Genomic DNA, 18,036 nt, shown 5'->3' with positions numbered 1-18,036 from the left:
GATCAAGTCTTACTTGACAAGCCGTTTACAAACCACCGCAAGAAATGAGCGGCTTTTGAGCGGTTTTTTAAAACAAGATTTGAGCAGTTTGAGAGTTTTTGTCAAAAAAATGCTCGGAACGCTCAAATCGTGCTGGAAAACCGCTCAAACCGTTCAAGCTTGACCCCGGCTATTACATAATTAGTCACGCCCTTGTAGCGAAACTAATATGAATCAAATAAATTTGGAACTTTTGTTGTTTGTCGAGAAATCGAGACAGTCGAAACATACTTATTTTTGTTCGAGAAAGTCGAACTATATCAATGCGGGTTCGAACAAAGTCAAAACATTATGAATTTTTGTCAATAAAGTCGAAACATATCTATGCGTGGTCGAACAAACAAAGTTGAATTAATGTCGTTCAAAAAAGTCGAAACATATCGAATTTTAGCCGAGAAAGTCGAAACATATCTATGCGGGGCCTAACAAACAAATTCATTAAAAAATGTCGGTCAAGAAAGTCGAAACCGATCAAATTTTGGTCGAGAAAGTCAAAACATATCTATGCGGGGTCAAACAAACAAAGTTATAAAAAATGCCGGTCGAAAAAGTCGAAGCCGACATTTTTTAAAACTTTGTTTGTTCAACCCCGGGATCAAATGCGGGTTCGAAAAAACAAATTTTAAAAAAAAGTCGGTCGAGAAAATCGAAACATATCTGAACTGGATCGAAAAAATTTGAAAAATAGCAAATTTTGGTCGAGATAGTCAAAAGTTATCTATGCGGGGTCAAACAAACTTGGTCGAAAAAGTCGAAACCGACATTTTTTAAAATTTTGTTTGTTCGACGACCCGGAGTCGAATGTGGAGTTGAACAAACAAAGTTTTACAAATGTCGGTCGAGAAAGTCGAAAGATCGAATTTTTGTCGAGAGAGTCGAAAAATATCAAAACTGCGTCGAACAAAGCCGAACACTTTTTTGGTTGAGTCCAGAAAGTAGGAAACTACCAAAATTCAGTCGAGAAAGTCGAAAGATACCGATTTTTGGTCAACTATGTCGAGATATAAATCGAGCACGTCGACCCGGGACGATACATTACTACTACGGATATAAATCTTAGACAAGATAAAAAGGTTAGTTCAAACATTCAGGGTTTTGCCCCACATACCAGTGGCCCGCTGGCTTATCACATCGGCTGGAAATCGCTATCAAAGCTCGAATACATGCCGGCCTTTTCAACGAACAAAACCATCTCTTATTTCCAATTTCAGCATCAAAACTAACTTGCACTGCCTATGGAAAATAAAAAATTCCAATTCAAGTCACATGAACGGACCATGAGTCATTGCTCAAAGAAAAAAGCGTCACGGTTTTCAAAGAGGAGTAGGAAAAAACAAGCTTTCTGAGGCTTTTGTGATAGATTTCATTCCTTCATTTTTTAGATGAATATAATGTGTCAGACTACCATTTTCCTGCTGCCGTTGAGTTTGTGTGGATCGATGAAGAGAAATAAAACAGGAAAAGTAGCTAAAATATGTGTATTAGTAGTGAAAATGTGTCTTTAATGGCTTTTTTTGTTTTAGCATTCCTTGTGCACACGCTGACTATGTTTACAAAAAGCGCGAGAAAACTGTTTTGGACTAGGGATACGTTTAAATTACCATACATTTTAAAAAGCTGCTTAGTTTTTTAAACAGAAATATTCTTTTTCCTGCTTTCGCTGCGGTATTGATTTCTGAAAAAGCGCATATCTTTTCAACCACTTTTATAAAACCATAAAAATACGAGTGTGGAAAACCAGCCGAAGTATAAACTAGCCAAAAATGCGCAGAGTATAGAAACCAGCCAAAAGTTAGTTCATTTGAATCATTTTTCGTAACTGTCACATAATTGCTACAACTAATATGTAACAGTTATGTATTTTCGGCTGGTTTTTACTTCGGCTTGCTTATATGCCACCATAGATACGTTTCCTAGCTACGCCACCATGTTATGCTCGACCAATGTTTAGTTTCCTATAGTGCTTTTAGCTGAAGAATAAGTCTTGTTTTTTTCCAGTTGCAGTTTTAGATAAAACGTGTCCCAATTTACTTGGAGACATATATTTAAAATTAGACATTTAGTTCTTCTTGTCCGGTAATCTCATGTCACAGATAACAAATAAATTTGAATGAATAAAACGCAATAATTCAAGAAAGAGATCAGAAACACATCGAAAATCTATCAGACAAAAAAGCAAAAGTTATGGCAGACATAATCCAGATCGGACTGAGTTCGGTGATCATAGCGTGTCAGATCGTGGTGTTGGTGCTGGCTGCCCTGGCACTTGGAGGGGGAACCTGGATAGAACAAGTGAGGTTCGAGGGGGACTACTTCACCCGCATCCAGAGTGGCTACGGGGAGGGGCTGCAGTTGCACACTGGCGGCGACATGCACAGTATTGGCATGTGGAGATATTTTTCGGAGCCGGGAAGGTCCAACCCCCTGCCCACCAGAGGTAAGAGAATCTCATATCTTTTTTTTCCGAATTTCGATGAAAAAATTGAAAATTTCTGCTCGGGATGTTTTTTCTTCAAATCAGTAAGATGGCTCTAATAACTCATGATTATGATTAATGCAGACGAAATAGATATAATCCGGAATGATTAATCCTGACTAAAAGTCAGAATCACTCGAGTAGTATTGCATTGTCTCCCAGATCCTAAGGGGGTGGGTCCTTCCTAAGGGGGGATGTCCTCACGCAAAGCAAAATCCTAGAAAGGGGTCCTTAATTTTTTGGAGGACCCCTATCCTAGGATTTTGTAAATGAACGTAAGTTCCCACCACTGAAATAAAAGACCCCCTCCTTAGGATCTTGTTAAGCTGAGCTTAACAACCGGGACGCGATACAAAAATTCCTTCTAATTCCTTTTAAAGCGGTCCCTTTTCCCGCGATAATTAAAGTTAATCACCCTAATTCCTGAACTTTTCTTTTCGTCCTGGTTTCATGTAGATATATTTTCCCGGCTTTCTTTCTTTTCCTCGAACATTCGTCATGCTAATATAAGTTTCAGAATTCAGAGTTTATTGTTTTGGTTTTCTTTGCGCTGTTTGTAGATGGTCTTTCTTCTGAGGCGTCCGATAAAATAAATGGGTTATTTTCAGGGGATTGTTCACGGACTCGGCTACTAGAACCTCTAAATCCCCAATCCGGAAGTTGAAATTCGGGCGAACTTTAATCAGTTTCATTGTATGAGTTGGCCCACTCAGTTTCCATGTAAATGTCTTCTAGAAGTGCTTTTTCTTAGGCGGCTTTATGGCCAAAGGGAACTGTCGAAATCCTGCCGAAAAGGAGAAAACATTTTGCGTCGAATGGTGATAATGCAAGTTTGTTTTGTTTCACTGTCATATTAGTGTGAACTTTCGAAACTACATTATAGTTGTATACTCTCATTGTTTTTCCAGTGAATAATGTGTCCCTGAAGGTTTTGTGGACCAGTTTTTGCGGTGCACACCGTTTTACTCCTTTGGCACTCAGATTCTACAAAGAAGCGAAGTTATTTTTCTTTTCGGCAAGGCAGGGGATGGTTTATTTTCACTTCAGCAACTCCATCTATATCAAACAAAGTTTCATCCATTTTACCAAAAGTCTAATCAGCTCTTCCATTACATTCGGTCCTATTTTGAGCTCAAACTTGAACAGGTATTTTTTTCCCAAATTTGATTACTGCTAAGGCGTAGCCGCACAGTTGATGGATTGCACTCGTTTGCGTGCTAATTTTTTGCGGATCAGGTTGCGGTCCGTATGCTGGTAAGAGCAGTGACTCCAAATCAAATTAGATTACTCTGGGATTACTTTAACGAACTGTCAAGTTTTTAAACTTGTGGTCACCTTTTCCCGGCTTGGACAATGTTATGAAGAAATTTTGGTCTTGGTAGCAAAGCTCTTGATGTCTTCTCAGAGTTTCGAATGCGGCAAATTTCAGATTGTAATCGGTGCACTTTGTGCCGCACGTACTTGACCAGTTTCTGGAGATCACTTATCAACATAAAGTGATTTTTTGATCCATCTGTCAGCAGCAACAAGTCCACAATCAGGCTAGTATTGAATCTGCTCGATACTCTTATGGGAAACAATTTGCCATCGTTGAACCTGCTAAGAAAAATAATTTTTATACCTAGTTTTGGAATGAAATATAAATGGTGTTTGAATAGGTGAAGAAAACTAATGAGGGGATTTACGATTTTTTAAACGTGAAGTAGAATTTGCTTACCGAAAGACGTTGATTTGACAATTGTTCAACCTTTCAAATCTGTCCATATCCATCAGACCCATTGGCATTTCGTATTCTCCATTGATTTTCACAATTCCTTCTTTGTCGAGATCGTAGATTGAAACTTTGTTTTTCTCTGGCCACCTGTTTTTCTCCAGACTAGATGTGGGGTAGAGGGCCGGCTGATTCACGTTGTGATATGCGGCAACAAAGCAGCATATCAAGCAACGGTAATCATCTATAGTGTTAATATTAGTGAGCAAAGTAGAAGTAACACTGATTGCATCAGGAGCTCGAGGTAGGATTCTGCTTTAATTGGAGAGAAAGCCGCAAAACTGATTGACAATTTTTCATTTCGATCATTAATCTATCCGCTACCCTGAGACGAAAACGAATTGACTTGGTTGTCCATATGTTTAATCAATTGTAATCATTGATCCCCAGCTGTTCCCTCGAAGTACACTGTCAATGTCTCAGTATTTAGAAATTGCATGGTCCTTTCGAAGTTTCCAGTGTCCCCGTCTTGCACATAGGGAATTTTGATCCTCCCCTTCCACATGGAATTGCACTTTGTTCGGACCCTCTTTGACCCTCCAGTTTGAGAGCATCTATTTCTTCCTTGTTTTGCATCATGACTTGAAGCAAATCCATTTTTCTCCCAATTTTGAGATTGTATCGGTGCAATTTCTCTAAGAACGCGCTTTGCGTTTGGGCAGCGGAAGAGGTTGTCGCGATGCCATCCCAAACTGGCAATGCAGGCTTCTTCGCCAATTGTTGCTGATTGTTTTCCGCGGTGAGAAATATTGTATGGCAATAGATACAATGACTATTGGAAGTCACGTGCCCTCGGCTTTTCGACAATCTCTCAAAAGATTCGAGACACTCATCGCAAACAGTTCAAGGAGGAGGGGAGAAACAATCTTGTGAACTTGTGAAGTCTTTTCAAGTTCCTTTTAGAGCTCAGTATTTTTCCGCACTGCCGGCAAGGAAGAGGTGTCGCAATAGAAGTAGAGTTCGCAATTGTTTGTTAAAAATACTGGAAAAACTCTACTGGAAAATTTTGAGCTTGGAGTAAAACTGGTTATGAAGAAGCAAAATTGAGTACTGACCGGGACTAAAAAATTAAGAGTTTTGCAAGTAAAGACAAGTAGAGGCCATTAACGAGACTTAAACTTCGCCGTGAACTTGAGAATAAGTACTTTTCGTTCCAAAAACGGGGTTGATTACAGCTTTAAGCTTTATATGTCTAATCACCTAGTTCAAATGCAAAAGGTTTTGTATATTGAAAAACTGATTCTTTTAAGCGATAAATTTTTTTAAGGTTTGGCATCTTATAGGGGACTGTTTTAGACTTTCAATTAACATTTCAGCACTAAATTACAAAATTCGAAGCTTAGAATAATTCAAATTAAGCCTAAAAGTTTTTCTGACTAATTTTGACTGGGAAACGGTAATTTTTTAATGATTTCAAGCCCACTTCTTGGTTAGCTTAACTAGATATAAAAAAAGTAGAAATATGAGATAAAATTGTTCAAAACATCAAGCCCTCAACTACATACTTAAAATGAAACATGAGAAAAAATTTTTAAAAAATGAAAACTTTGCAAATTGGATATCTTGATAGTTGTAGATACGTGATAAAAATAGATTATTTTTGAATATGTTTGAAAGATATCGAAAGCAAAGTTTTTTCTTGTGACTCAGTGTACCGTGAAACATTTCATATCATGTCCTTTGAAATATGAAAGCATAGCCGTTTTGGTTTAAGGGCAATAGCTAACCCGGCGTTGCTCGTCGCTACGCTCCTCGGGAACGCCTCCCTATCTGTAAACTCAAGTGAAAAAAAAAAAACGTTTTTACCAACTTGAAGGAAAACCTCAAACTTTTTTTGTTATAAAAACTGAAAAATAACTTAAGAAAAAATCAATTCAAAACAAACCAATGATTCTTGTATGATCTTGAGAACAAGTCTACTGGTCGTGTAAGAAACATAATAACTTATTATATAATAACTTATAAGAAACATAATTTTTCAAGTTTTTTTCGTCAATTTTACCGTAAATTAATCATTTTAAATTCGAGTGATTATGTGATGATATGAATTTTTAAGGGGCTATCTGATGCCTATTTATTAGAGTAGAAATTAAAACACGTTTATAGTCCAAGCAATAAGAGTAGACTGTTAAGGAGATGTGGTTTTTTGAGAAAATCTGATTTTTGTGTAATTAACAAAAAAAATGGGGTAAAACTTTTTGTCTCGGAATCCATTCAATCTACCTTCAATCAATGCCATGGTTTTTGAATAGAAAGAAAGGTCATCTCTTCACTTTTTCAAGAAAAAAAAAACATAATTTTACGCTTTTTACCAACAAATTGTCAGTAATAAAAGCAAAACGCAAAAAGTTGGGACACATAACATGTATTCGTTAAACTCTGGATTATTTTTCAACAAAACTAAACGTTTGTAAAAAAAACGTTTAATTAAACATTAACAAGTGAGGTTTTTTGGACGCATGAAAACACGAATTTTTGTGTTTTTTCTTCAACCCAATTGTTCAAAAAAGTAAAAATTGAAAAGTATAAATATTCTAAAACAACTGATTTCGACCAAAAAAACCCACAATTGCTGCCCCATAGTGCGTGTAAAAACACGCCTAAATGCTTATTTTTTTCAACAATAAACAATAAAGATTGGAACAACAATTGACAAAACCATTAAAACAATTTGCGGAGTGAAACGAGTGTTTGACACAGAATCCAGTCCGGGATTTTTTAAACAATAGCCTTGAAAAGTGTGTGTTACGCCATACAACTTCTCCCCTGTCATTTCACTTCTAAAAACCTACACATTTCTGATTTAAATTATCCGGATGAAGCGCACTAAACTTGAAACTTAAAACACGTTTTACTCTAAATGGGTTGATTTTAGGTAGAAAACACTGCAGATAAATTTGCAGCAGAATTGCTATGGTGTAATTTATCTCAAAAAACTCTGGCGACAAATTATAACCCAAAAATGGCAATTTTAGGAAGGGCAAAATCAGTAAAATACTGCATTAAAAACTTAGTTAGGTTTGATAGACAAAAATGTCATTTTTACCAAATATAACACCCATTTCTTATTTAAAAACAGCTTTTGAAAGTTTTGCGCATTTTCTTTTTAAATTACACCCTTTTAAAATTTCGATTATAAAACGCTTATAAAACTTTGTCAGTAAATGGTTTGACCTAATTTTTAATTCTCTAAAAAGCCAAAATTGATCGTTTTTGGATAAATATTTCGACCTGAATTTAACAAAATAAATTGCACTATTCTATTTTTGTTAAAACTCTAACCATGATTTGTAAAAGCATTTTTGATTTAAGAGATCCAATTTGAGAAAAACGCGTTTCAACTTTGAAGTTTTATTCGTGTTCTTCGGGTAATTTAAATCAGCGCTTTATCTATGACAACAATTCCGAAATTTTTTCCCTAACTGTAAGCAAATAAATTCAAACTAATTCATAAGTACGGAAACCAACAAAACTGCGCGTATAAGGGTGAACATCTGAGTGTTGCGACTGCATTTGAAATTTTATGCAGTAGTGATCACTTAAAAAATGAATGGAATTTTTAAAAAAAAAGAAAAATTTTCGTTTCTTTGAAAGTCATCCCCCACGCGCAGTGTAAACTACAAAGTAATATAATTTACAAAAAAAATTTAAGTGAACTACCTTTTTCAAAAAAAAAGAACTTTAAACAAAAATACTTTTCCATTGAAATGAAAAATTCCGTCAAAAATTGCTACTTAAAAGTCGAACTCTGTCTGGAGAAAAAAATATCCCGAGCACAAATTTTCCGCCAGTTTCAGCGAACGTCGAAAAACATTGAGGTCTCGTAGGTTTAGTTGAACGTGCACCCAGGGGCGGATCTAGGATTTTCTCGAGGGGGGGGCGGATTTTCAAAAAATTTTCCAAAATTTTGACGACCTTTTTTTTTTTTTTTAGGTCGACCAAATTGATTTTTATTTTTCGCGCTCTCCCAAAGCACTGTTTTGCCCCTATTTTTGGTAAACTTTCTGCGCCGCAGGCAAATTTTTGAAAAAACAGTCAAAAAAGCCGTTTTTTGGGCACTTTTTGAAAAATTTTGACAAAAAAAATGCGTTTTTTTGGCGCGCGCTCCCCCTCAAAAATAGCATATATTGGCGCCAAAGGCGCCTTTAGAAAAATTTTAGGGTCGGTCGGCCAAAAATGGATTCTGAAAAAGTATCAAAGGGGGGACCCTTTGGGTTGGCAGGGGGTCAAATCCCTGAAGGGGGGGCGTCCGCCCCCCCCCCCCTAAATCCGCCCCTGCGTGCACCGGAGTTATAGTTTAACGCGCACCGGTTATTATTTTCCGATTAATTAAAACCCTTTACAAGTTTTAAGTCGAATCTTCAACTGTTTTTGAATTGTTCAGGTCAAAATTGTTTTCCTATATTCTAAAATTAGGAAAAGTTTCTGTTTCGTATCACAATAAGTGACATGAACTTTTTTGAACGCAAGAAAAATTCATTAAAAATTGAATTATCGCAAAAAATTGAGCATACAGTACTTATTCAACCACTGGATAACTGAAAATGAAGATTCCGCGCAGAGCATTTCCATGATATCTCAGTCTGACTATCAGAGGCACGAAAAATGCTACGCTTATAGAAAACTAGAGCGAGACACTCTCGTCAACTTTTTCCGTTGCTGCGGCAGATTTGAAATAAACTGTCGCCCTGCCACTCAGTTTTAAAACATCAGAATATCGTCACGCAGTTGCCAACAACTATGTTCTAACCCACCTTTACCATGGACTCCCAAATTTTTTAAATAAAAGCACTCGTTTAATGTACAGGGAGAAGAATGGCCTTGGACAACAAAACTTAATGCGGTGAAATTGGAGGTTTAATAATTCAATTAGGTTAGCATCCCGAGCTTTCAAAGTTACTCTTAAAATGTTCTCAAAATAAAACACTGTTCATATTAGCATATCTAGAATTGCGCCGTTTTTATTTACGCTTTTCTCCCAGTCAAGCCAGAAAAACTGGAGGCTTTTACAAAAAAGGCCGAAAAGCTATTATTAGACTCTTAAATGTGTACAAAAATCAAGCACCAAATTATTGCACATCTGACATCGATGAGAATGAAGAAGATGGCACGGAGAAAGAGAAATGCTATCTCAGTATGACTCTCAAAAGATCTTATCGAGTTGCAGCATATCAAAATGTTGAACGAAACATTGTTGATATCTTAATTTACCAGTCAATCAAATTTTCCTCTGCCTTGCTGATTCAAGCAAAAGCAATCGGTAAAAATCTTTCATGTGGCTAGTCGACGCGCTTTCGAGCTTTCACGAAAAACCTTCGAAGGAATATTTACTCTTGATACGATCATATTAAGAATTACCCCGTTTTGAGTAACCCTTAGTCGGATTTAAGTTACTACTGTCTGTTAAAAGTTAGCACTTTTAGGCCCCAAATGTTTTCATAAGACTTTTACCAAGCTGCTCTTCATTCATTCCTACAAAACACATTCGTTTTTATTTTGTTTTAACAGTAAAATTCCATCGGATTCGAGAAAAACAAGCAATAGTATGAATGAGCATTGTTTGAAACAAATGTTAGGGGATTATCAGGTTTTGCAACATGTTTCTAAGCACCTTGAAGAGAGCAATAATTTCCAGAAATAAAAACGATATATTAAGAGAAGACACGCAAAAGTTTCGTTCAAACATTATAGACAAATAAAGAACAAGACTGCTCGTATCAGGGCGAAGCCCTGAATGTCCCGACCGCCTTTTAATGTTTATGGAGCAGTAATATCATTTAAAAAACTAAATGAAATGAAACAAAATGAAATTTTTTTTCTAAAATTTGAAGTTTTTTTTAATGAAAATCATCCCCCCACACGCCATATAAAGTACAAAAGGATAGGTTTCGCTCCTTGTAACAAGTCAATTATGGCAAATAAGCTTCGTTAAACCAATTTGGAACGATTTCTAAGACGGATTAACTCTCCGCTTACGCGTTAATAGCGCGAAATATATCGCGTGTTAATTGTCCCAAATTGGCCAAAATGGCAATCTTTAAACCCCCGTAACTTTGCGAAAAATGATCACAGGTGAATTATTTTTTCAAATTTAAGCTCAGGACAACAATACCTTTCGAATGATATTAAAAAATTCCGTCAAAAATGGCTAGTTAAAAAGCCGAAATTTGTCTGAAGAAAAAAAAAACCCACCCCGAGCACAAATATTCCGTTACTTTCGTATCGAAAGTCGGAACAAAAATGAATTGTAATCAATGGTTAACACGAAACATTGTGCTACCCATGATGCTAAAGCCTAATTTGAAAAGGAAGCAAAACACTTTTTTTCGGAGACATTTTACTGTACACATATATACTGTATTTTAACCTTTTACCTATCACAAAAGTTAAAGAAGTTAAGAAGAATTTTTAAGAAATGTAGCGGGTTGTGATAAACGAGGGTTGCCAATAAGTTGAGTGTCCTGGGTAGTCTCCAAAACGATTCCTCTTTGTATTTTTTTAATGTTTCGAGTGTTCAAGAATTCTAAAAAAGTACCGAGTTTATAGCGAAAAAATTTGAAACGCCACATCAGCATATAAAGAGGACGCTACTTTTTTTACAGCTTTATTGGAGAGTCAATCTTTTTTATATACATAAAAAAGTTTAATCCCATTTCTTTTTAATTATGAAACAATTAAAGATTTGTCAGCTTTTCAAAATTACCCTTGCTTGCGTACTAACGGGAAAAATATTAAACGTAATATTTTGACTCATTTTGGAAAAAGTTGCCTGCTCCGGAGTGTTTGCTCGTATGATGCGATGGTTTTTTTAGATTTCAGTCGTGAGGTTGGGACTCTGGGGTGGAAATTTGTTTTAAAAAACTGCTTTTTTGCCAACAGTTTAAAAAATTTAACACATTGATCAGTTTTGTGGGTTCAGGATGCCTACGGTTTGAGAATTGAATCGTTCAAAGGTTTGTGGCATTTTAAAAGCCCTTCCATTTTCTGTCCATAGGATTTTAATTAATCGAGGATTTTCTTTTAACTAGGTTTTTGTTATCTATCGGGTAATACAAACTTTTGAAAAACAGGTCAAAAAAGTTATTTTTGTGCACTTTTTGGATACTTTTGGTAAAAAAGTTGCATTTTTTTGGCGCGCGCCCTCTTCCAAGTTAGTATATAAGGGCGCAAAAGGCGCTTTTAGAAAAATTTTACGGCTAGTCGGCCTTAAATGGATGTCATGAAATAATACCAAAGAAACGTATTGTTTTTTTGTTTCCAACAATTATTGTTGTTTAGCTAACGGGCTAGTTTTTATTATGACATAAGTATCATTATTTCAGACGCTGAGCTTACTACGGGCACAGCGTGTTACGTGACTGCCATTGCGCTGGGCTGTTTTCTGGTTGTGCTGCTGTCCTACCAGCTGCTGGGCATCCAGGCCAAGTCGGTGGCCCTTACCCTCACCACATTCTGGGTCACTTTCTTCGAATGTAAGTATCATTACACACTCACTTCATGCGGTTATTCGAAAACCGAAAAGTGTAACAAGAATGCTTAAAGTTCGTTTCTCAAATTTTTATAAATAAGTGTGTTTGGCAGTTACTTGTCTTTCTTATTTGATTATTTTAATCAGACCTTAATTTTTCCACTTGATTTGAATGTTTCCTAGGTTTCAGTTTTTCTGGCAGCAATTTTTTTATCCTTGCCTAGGAAATTCGCTGATACTTTACTTTGGGACCATGTGTAGGTTTTTTCGTGGCGGTCCTGTATCTGATCAGCAAATTTGTCGGTCCAGCTAACTGGACATTAAAAGGACAATGCATTCTGTTTACAGTTTACAGCCAAGAAATTTACAGAAAAAAGCACCACTTTATTTTTTTGAAAAGTTCACCAAATATATGAAAACTGAGATCAATTCGCCCAATCATTTCATTTCAGTCGTGATGTTGCTGGTGGCCTCGACAGTGGTACTGCACTACTTCAAGCAGACATTCCGTTACGAGCGCCTGGGACACTCGCACCACGTGACTTGGGTCTCCTTCAGCTTCAGTGGACTGTCCCTCTTTCTCTCCCTGATCCGACTCATTGTCAGTATCAACAACCGCAACGACCATGAGCTCCGATCGGACCGATCCGACTACCGCGACCACAGATCGATCGGATACCAACGAACTGGATCGGTAGTGAATCTCGGAGGCAATAATGGGGGAACTATGAACCAGATGCGTCCAATATCTCCAAAAAGTGTGAACAGTCTGGGCCATGCTCCCCCGTATAACAGAGACAGCTATGGACCCAATAATGATTACAGAGGGGGTAATGGGTACAACGGGTACGACTATGACATGCGACCTCAACCTCCGAAAAATTACGTTCCGAGTTAAATAATTTATAAGTTAACTCTTCTCGCTGTTTAATGTCTTGAGACTCATTCCATTTCAATTTAGATTATGCAATTTCTCTGGCTACCAAGAATGTGGATGTTATTTTTGTATGATTTCCCTTGATGCTTCACGATTTTGTAATATTTTCTGCTTTGGTTCGTTTTGTAAATCTGAATGATATGCCCTGAGGTTTTAGAACTCAATCAACCCAACTTAACGTATTGTTCATACTTCTAGTTTAAAAAAAATATAAAAATATGCGCAAAGTAAACATTTCCAAAAAAAATTGGAGTTAAAACATATCTGTACATATCACGAGCCATCTATTATTTAATTTTAAGTCCATGCATGAAATAATGCTAGATATAACAAAATGAAATAAATTTTTATTGAGTTTTTCTCCACTTCGTCAAGATTGCCAGGAAAACGTTTAAATCAGTTTGAAAGCTAATCAATTGAATAAAAAATATGATGAAAAACGGAAACGTTTTGATTATGTTAGAAATGGTGATTCTTTTGATTAAAACCAAACTTAGCTTTGCCGATTTTAAGCACCATGCTAAGTAGTAAAGCATACAAAAAGGGAAATACTTAAATTAGTTCGAGCTCAAAAGATTCTGTCCCTACTGTGGCAGAAGTCCTAAGTGAGGTAAAAACGGCAACCCCCCAATAGGAATTAATAATAAAAAGTTTATTAAACTCACCGGACGTATACTAGATTCGACCCAGGCATGCAACAATCCAAGCAGCTGAAACTCCAGACCCTTTGGACGCCATTTTTGGTTTTATTCCCTTAGTAAAACTCGACTATCTAATTTCCTGAAGCCAATTCTCGACCACATTAAAAAGTAGGAAGCCGAAAACTTAGGATAATTAGTCGCAAGGAACATCATATTCACAAGGTAGTAGCAAGCATGGTACATCACAAGTTATCAAAAATTGGGACATTCTCTCAGAGATTAAAAGATTGACCATTGGTGACCCCACGCCGACCATCATTTGACCCCTGGAGGCTTAGGCCCCAAAAACATAAAATCTCAAAGTTAACAGCGGGAAAACACCTATCCCAGCTCTGTAACTTTTGGAAATAGGAATCGAGCACCTGACCTGCAATTGAGGGAAATTATCTATAGAGAGAATTAATTACACGATGAAAGAACCGCCCTTTTACTTTTGCATCTCACACTAGTTATTTCAAAAAGAGTCACAACGGACAATCAATGGGTGAAAATTAGCCAGGACAATTACGCTTTTAAAAATTCCTAGTCAGTCCCACAAAAACTAGTCCCAAAGTAATATGGCATTAAAAAGAATATGATGTACGATTGAAGTTTTTTTAGAGAAATATGTAGACGGGATTCTCCATTAGCTCCAGAGATTTTTTTCTAAGATACTCACCAAACATATAGAAAACGAGATCATTTTGTTCAACCACTTTCATTTCAGCCATGAGTTTGCTGGTGGCCTTAACAGTGGTACTTCACAATTCGAGCAGATATTCCGCTAAGAGCACCACGTGACATGGGTCTCCTTCAGCTTCTTTGGACTGTCCATCTTTCTCGCCCTGATTCGAATCACTGTAAATGTTGATTACAACAACAACAACAACTTGAGAACCGATCCGATTGAACCAACAACCACTAATAAACAAGTTATTAGATCCAGCGAGCTGGATCAGTTATATATATTGGAGGCAGAAATGCAACTATGAACCAGATGTGAACAGTTTGGCCCATGCTTCCATTAGAGAGGGGGCAAGGACCCACGGGTTTACAATGACATACGACCTCAGCATCCAAGAAAAACAATCCGATGTAACCATTTTAAAGTTGACTCCACTATCGGTTTCATGTTCTGAGTCCCACTCCATTTCAATTTGACTTATGCAATTTCACTGGCTACGAAAAGTGTGGATGTTATTTTTGTACATCTATGATGCTTCACTATTTCATAACCTATTCTGCTTTAATTTGTTTCGTAAGTCTGATTTTTATGTCTTGAGGGGGTCATAACACAATAAACTTAGCTTGGCGTCTTTTTCATTTTTTTAAACCATGAAAAAAAAAACAATTGAGTGCAAATTAAAAAATCACAAAGGGCTCTCCCAGAGTTATTGGTAGGTCGAGATTGCAATTAAGTAAGGACGGTAATTTTAAATAATTAGGGCGAAGTTGTTACATTTAAATTGGAACTCCCCCTAACCCAACAGGCTGCAGCATTAATTACACGACAAAAAAATTTCTCGGTAAGTTGGTTGCTTACCCATAACTTGGTTTTGAGTTGAGATCGTACCTGTTTTAGACAATTAGACAACTCAATTGGAGACATGTATATCAAAATTGGGATTTGAGCTCATAGATGAGCGTATTTTGTAAAGTTTTGCACAGTAGGTACCGAAGAAAATTCGAGATTTCTAGTGGTAAACATAAAAATTCAAATAGACAAACATAAAAGAAAAACGAATAGCCTAATATCAGTTGAAGCAATTAAACCAAATAAAAAAGTGGGTTCTCAGCAGAGTGAGATCAATTAGAGACTTGCAAGAACAATTGTTCTCTCAAACAAGATCAAGAAATTGAATCCAGCACGTTCTTCAGTTTGATAAAAATTTTATTGAGCTACCGTGGATAGCAGGATTCTAGTAACTAGTGATACTAGAAAAAAGTCAGCACATAGATATATCGCAGGATGATAATTCACTTGGACGAAAGAAGGAACCCGCATTGGCAAAACTAAGATTGCAATCGATTATTGCAAGTAAAATCTACAGTTCAGCAATCTAGTTTTATTTTATGCACTAAATAATGGATTTTTTTTACTGTCAAATCGATTACAATCGATTGCAATCATACTTATTTTAATCGGTTCGATAGTTACCAAAATCCATTTTAAGTGCATTTTTTGGTACAGATTATATACTGATTTTATAGAGATTATATACACATTTATACAGATTTTATACTCTATAAAACGCTCAGTATTTCGTTTTAATTTTTATAGAAAAGTTTCGAATTGAAAAAAAAGTTTTGTTACGTGTCTTGTTTTGTTGAAAAAACCAAAATCGATAAAAACAACAAAGAACCGTCTAAATAAGACCAAAACTGATAGTTTTTTGCTCAAAGCAGAAAATGGAGGAACTCTAGTTTTTTTTCTGCTAGATATTGATTGTGTGTGAGTTGGTAGTTGTTGTGGGGTGATGAATTTGAAAAAAAAACTGGAAAAACGATAAGTTCTTTCCGAAAATGGAAAATCGCAGTATCTACTTATTTTTTGGACTAATTCTAGTCTTTTGGCAAATTCTAGCAGAATATGGTAGAATTCTAGTTTTTTTTCTGCTAGATATTGTGTGTGAGTTTGTAGTTGTTGTGGGGGGATGAAATTGAAGAAAAAACAGGAAAAACGATGATTTTTTTTCAAAGATGGAAATCCCAGTATCTGCTTATTTTTTGGGCTAATTCTAGTTTCTTGGCAAATTCTAGCAAAATATGGAGCAAATCTAGCTTTTTCTGCAAGATATTGATTTTGTTAGATGAGTTGTTAGTTGTAGTGGGAATCGAAGAAAAAACTAGAAAAACGATGATTTTTTTCCGAAAATGGAAAATCCAAGTTTCTACTCACTTTTTGGTCTAATTGTAGTTTTTTGGAGAATTCTAGCGCAATTAACACGCAATATAGTTTGCGCTACTAACGCGTTAGTGGCAATATGAACGGCCAAATATTTACTCAGCTTACTTGATTTCCTTATATTTCTCTTGAACATGCTGCATTCTGATTGGTTAAAAAAATTCACATCTTTCAGTTTGCGAAAAACCGAAATAACCAAGGGAACTTTATACCTCTAAATCAATTTGGCTGAGATTGTTCACATGGTCCACAACTCATTCCCGGAGAGCCGTAAAGTTCGATTCGCTCCACGCCAAAAAAAATTTGCTAAAATTTTAAAAATATTTTCCCCAAGCTTATACAGACCCTCAAGAATAAAAAATTATATGGTGGGCGAAAGGATTGCTCCAGAAAAAACTGAAAATATTGTTGGTTATTTATCTGACCGATTTGAGTTGAGCTATCCCGAAGACTTTAAACATTTTTCTGACAAAGTTTTCTGCGATAGAAGCAATTATTAAAAAATGGTAAGAAATTGAGGTTTCAAACTTTTTTGCGCCTGCTTTCCGCGTTTATTTCTTTTTTCAAGACATTTATTAAAAATTGCTCTCAATTCGTTATTTGGATAGCCAGCAGAGTGATAAACTGGATGTCCGAAAAATTCTCTTTTCCCGGACAGCCTAAATTTTTTTTTGTACAGCCGAAAAGACAAAATTGTTCCCGGATAGCCAAAAAAAATATTGCGTATCAAAGTAGTCGCAATTTTATTGCTATCTAATCTTATGAAACCGAAGCTCTTATTTGAGTTTATTGGACTTTTTGTTAAGTTCCGATGATAGTTTAATTGTGCAAATTTTGTGACAAACTTGCCTTATTAGTCATATTTTGTTTTGTTGCTAATTACCTTAACAAAACTTTAAAAAAATTTTATCGGCTATCCAGGAATGCGGCTCTGTGCGTGTAACTTACTGCATGTTAAAAAAAGGTGGATTGTTTTTTTGTGTTTTTAGACTTTTGGACATTTTGTGTTTTGCGTAATTTTAGCTACTAAAATGGACCACGTGAACAATATCTCTCCCCATCCCTTCAAACTAATTTAGAAGGGGGATAAAATTGATTTGGATATTTCGCTTTCTTAAATAGAACGAGGCGAATTTTCAACCAAACAAAATTCACTGTGTTTGTAAAAAGTAGAAACAAATTAAGTTGAGTTAATATGCTTATATTGCCGCTTACGCATCAGTAGCACAAAATATACCACGTGCTTATTTTCCCAGTTTTGCTAAATTGCCAATCTTCAAACCCCCACAACTTTTCAAAAAAAAATCACTGGTGAAATATCTTTAGAACTTTGAGCTCAGAACAACAGTACATTTCGAACGATGAAAAAAATTCAGTCAAAAATGGCTAGTTATCTAATACATTGTTAAAATTGTCTTTTATTTGGTTGGTGGGGGGTTAGTTCACTTGGTCGACATGGGGGGGGGGGAATATTCACATGAGCCACTAAAACTTCAATTTACTGTTCCAGGCAAACTGTTTTTGTACTTTTTTTTTTACAAAATGCTGCATCGGCCGGGTGTTCACACATTTCGCCCCTCACACGTTTTGCCCCTCTTAAATCTAGTGGCACATTTGGCCCCTCACACATTTCGCCCCTCATAAATTACTGGCACATTTCGCCCCAAAATGTACATTAAGAAAACGGCGTTAATTAACTGTGTAATAAGTTAGGGGCGAAACGTGCGAGGACGAAATGTGTGAAATTTTTAGGGGCGAAA

General features: G+C 36.2%; 1 protein-coding gene across 2 annotated transcripts; it reads left to right on the top strand.

Annotated features, from left to right (window-relative positions):
- Positions 1–1,664: 1,664 nt before the first annotated feature.
- On the top strand, positions 1,665–13,009 carry LOC134856740 (uncharacterized). Of its 2 annotated transcripts, XM_063873015.1 has the most exons (4): positions 1,665–1,785; positions 1,944–2,476; positions 11,609–11,758; positions 12,207–13,009. In XM_063873015.1, exons 2-4 carry the CDS (start codon positions 2,224–2,226, stop codon positions 12,650–12,652), a joined length of 849 nt encoding a protein of 282 aa, XP_063729085.1. In that variant the 5' UTR covers positions 1,665–1,785; positions 1,944–2,223; the 3' UTR covers positions 12,653–13,009. The 2 variants fall into 2 exon arrangements, with proteins under 2 accessions (XP_063729085.1, XP_063729083.1); XM_063873013.1 differs by lacking the exon at positions 1,665–1,785 and having other exon boundaries at positions 1,850–2,476.
- Positions 13,010–18,036: the final 5,027 nt, after the last annotated feature.

Source organism: Symsagittifera roscoffensis, chromosome 1 (assembly GCF_963678635.1).
Source record: "Symsagittifera roscoffensis chromosome 1, txSymRosc1.1, whole genome shotgun sequence".
Classification (NCBI taxonomy): Eukaryota; Metazoa; Xenacoelomorpha; order Acoela; family Convolutidae; genus Symsagittifera; species Symsagittifera roscoffensis.
The sequence above is the reverse complement of the archived record's forward strand: the minus strand, read 5'-3'. Positions and strand labels throughout refer to the sequence as shown.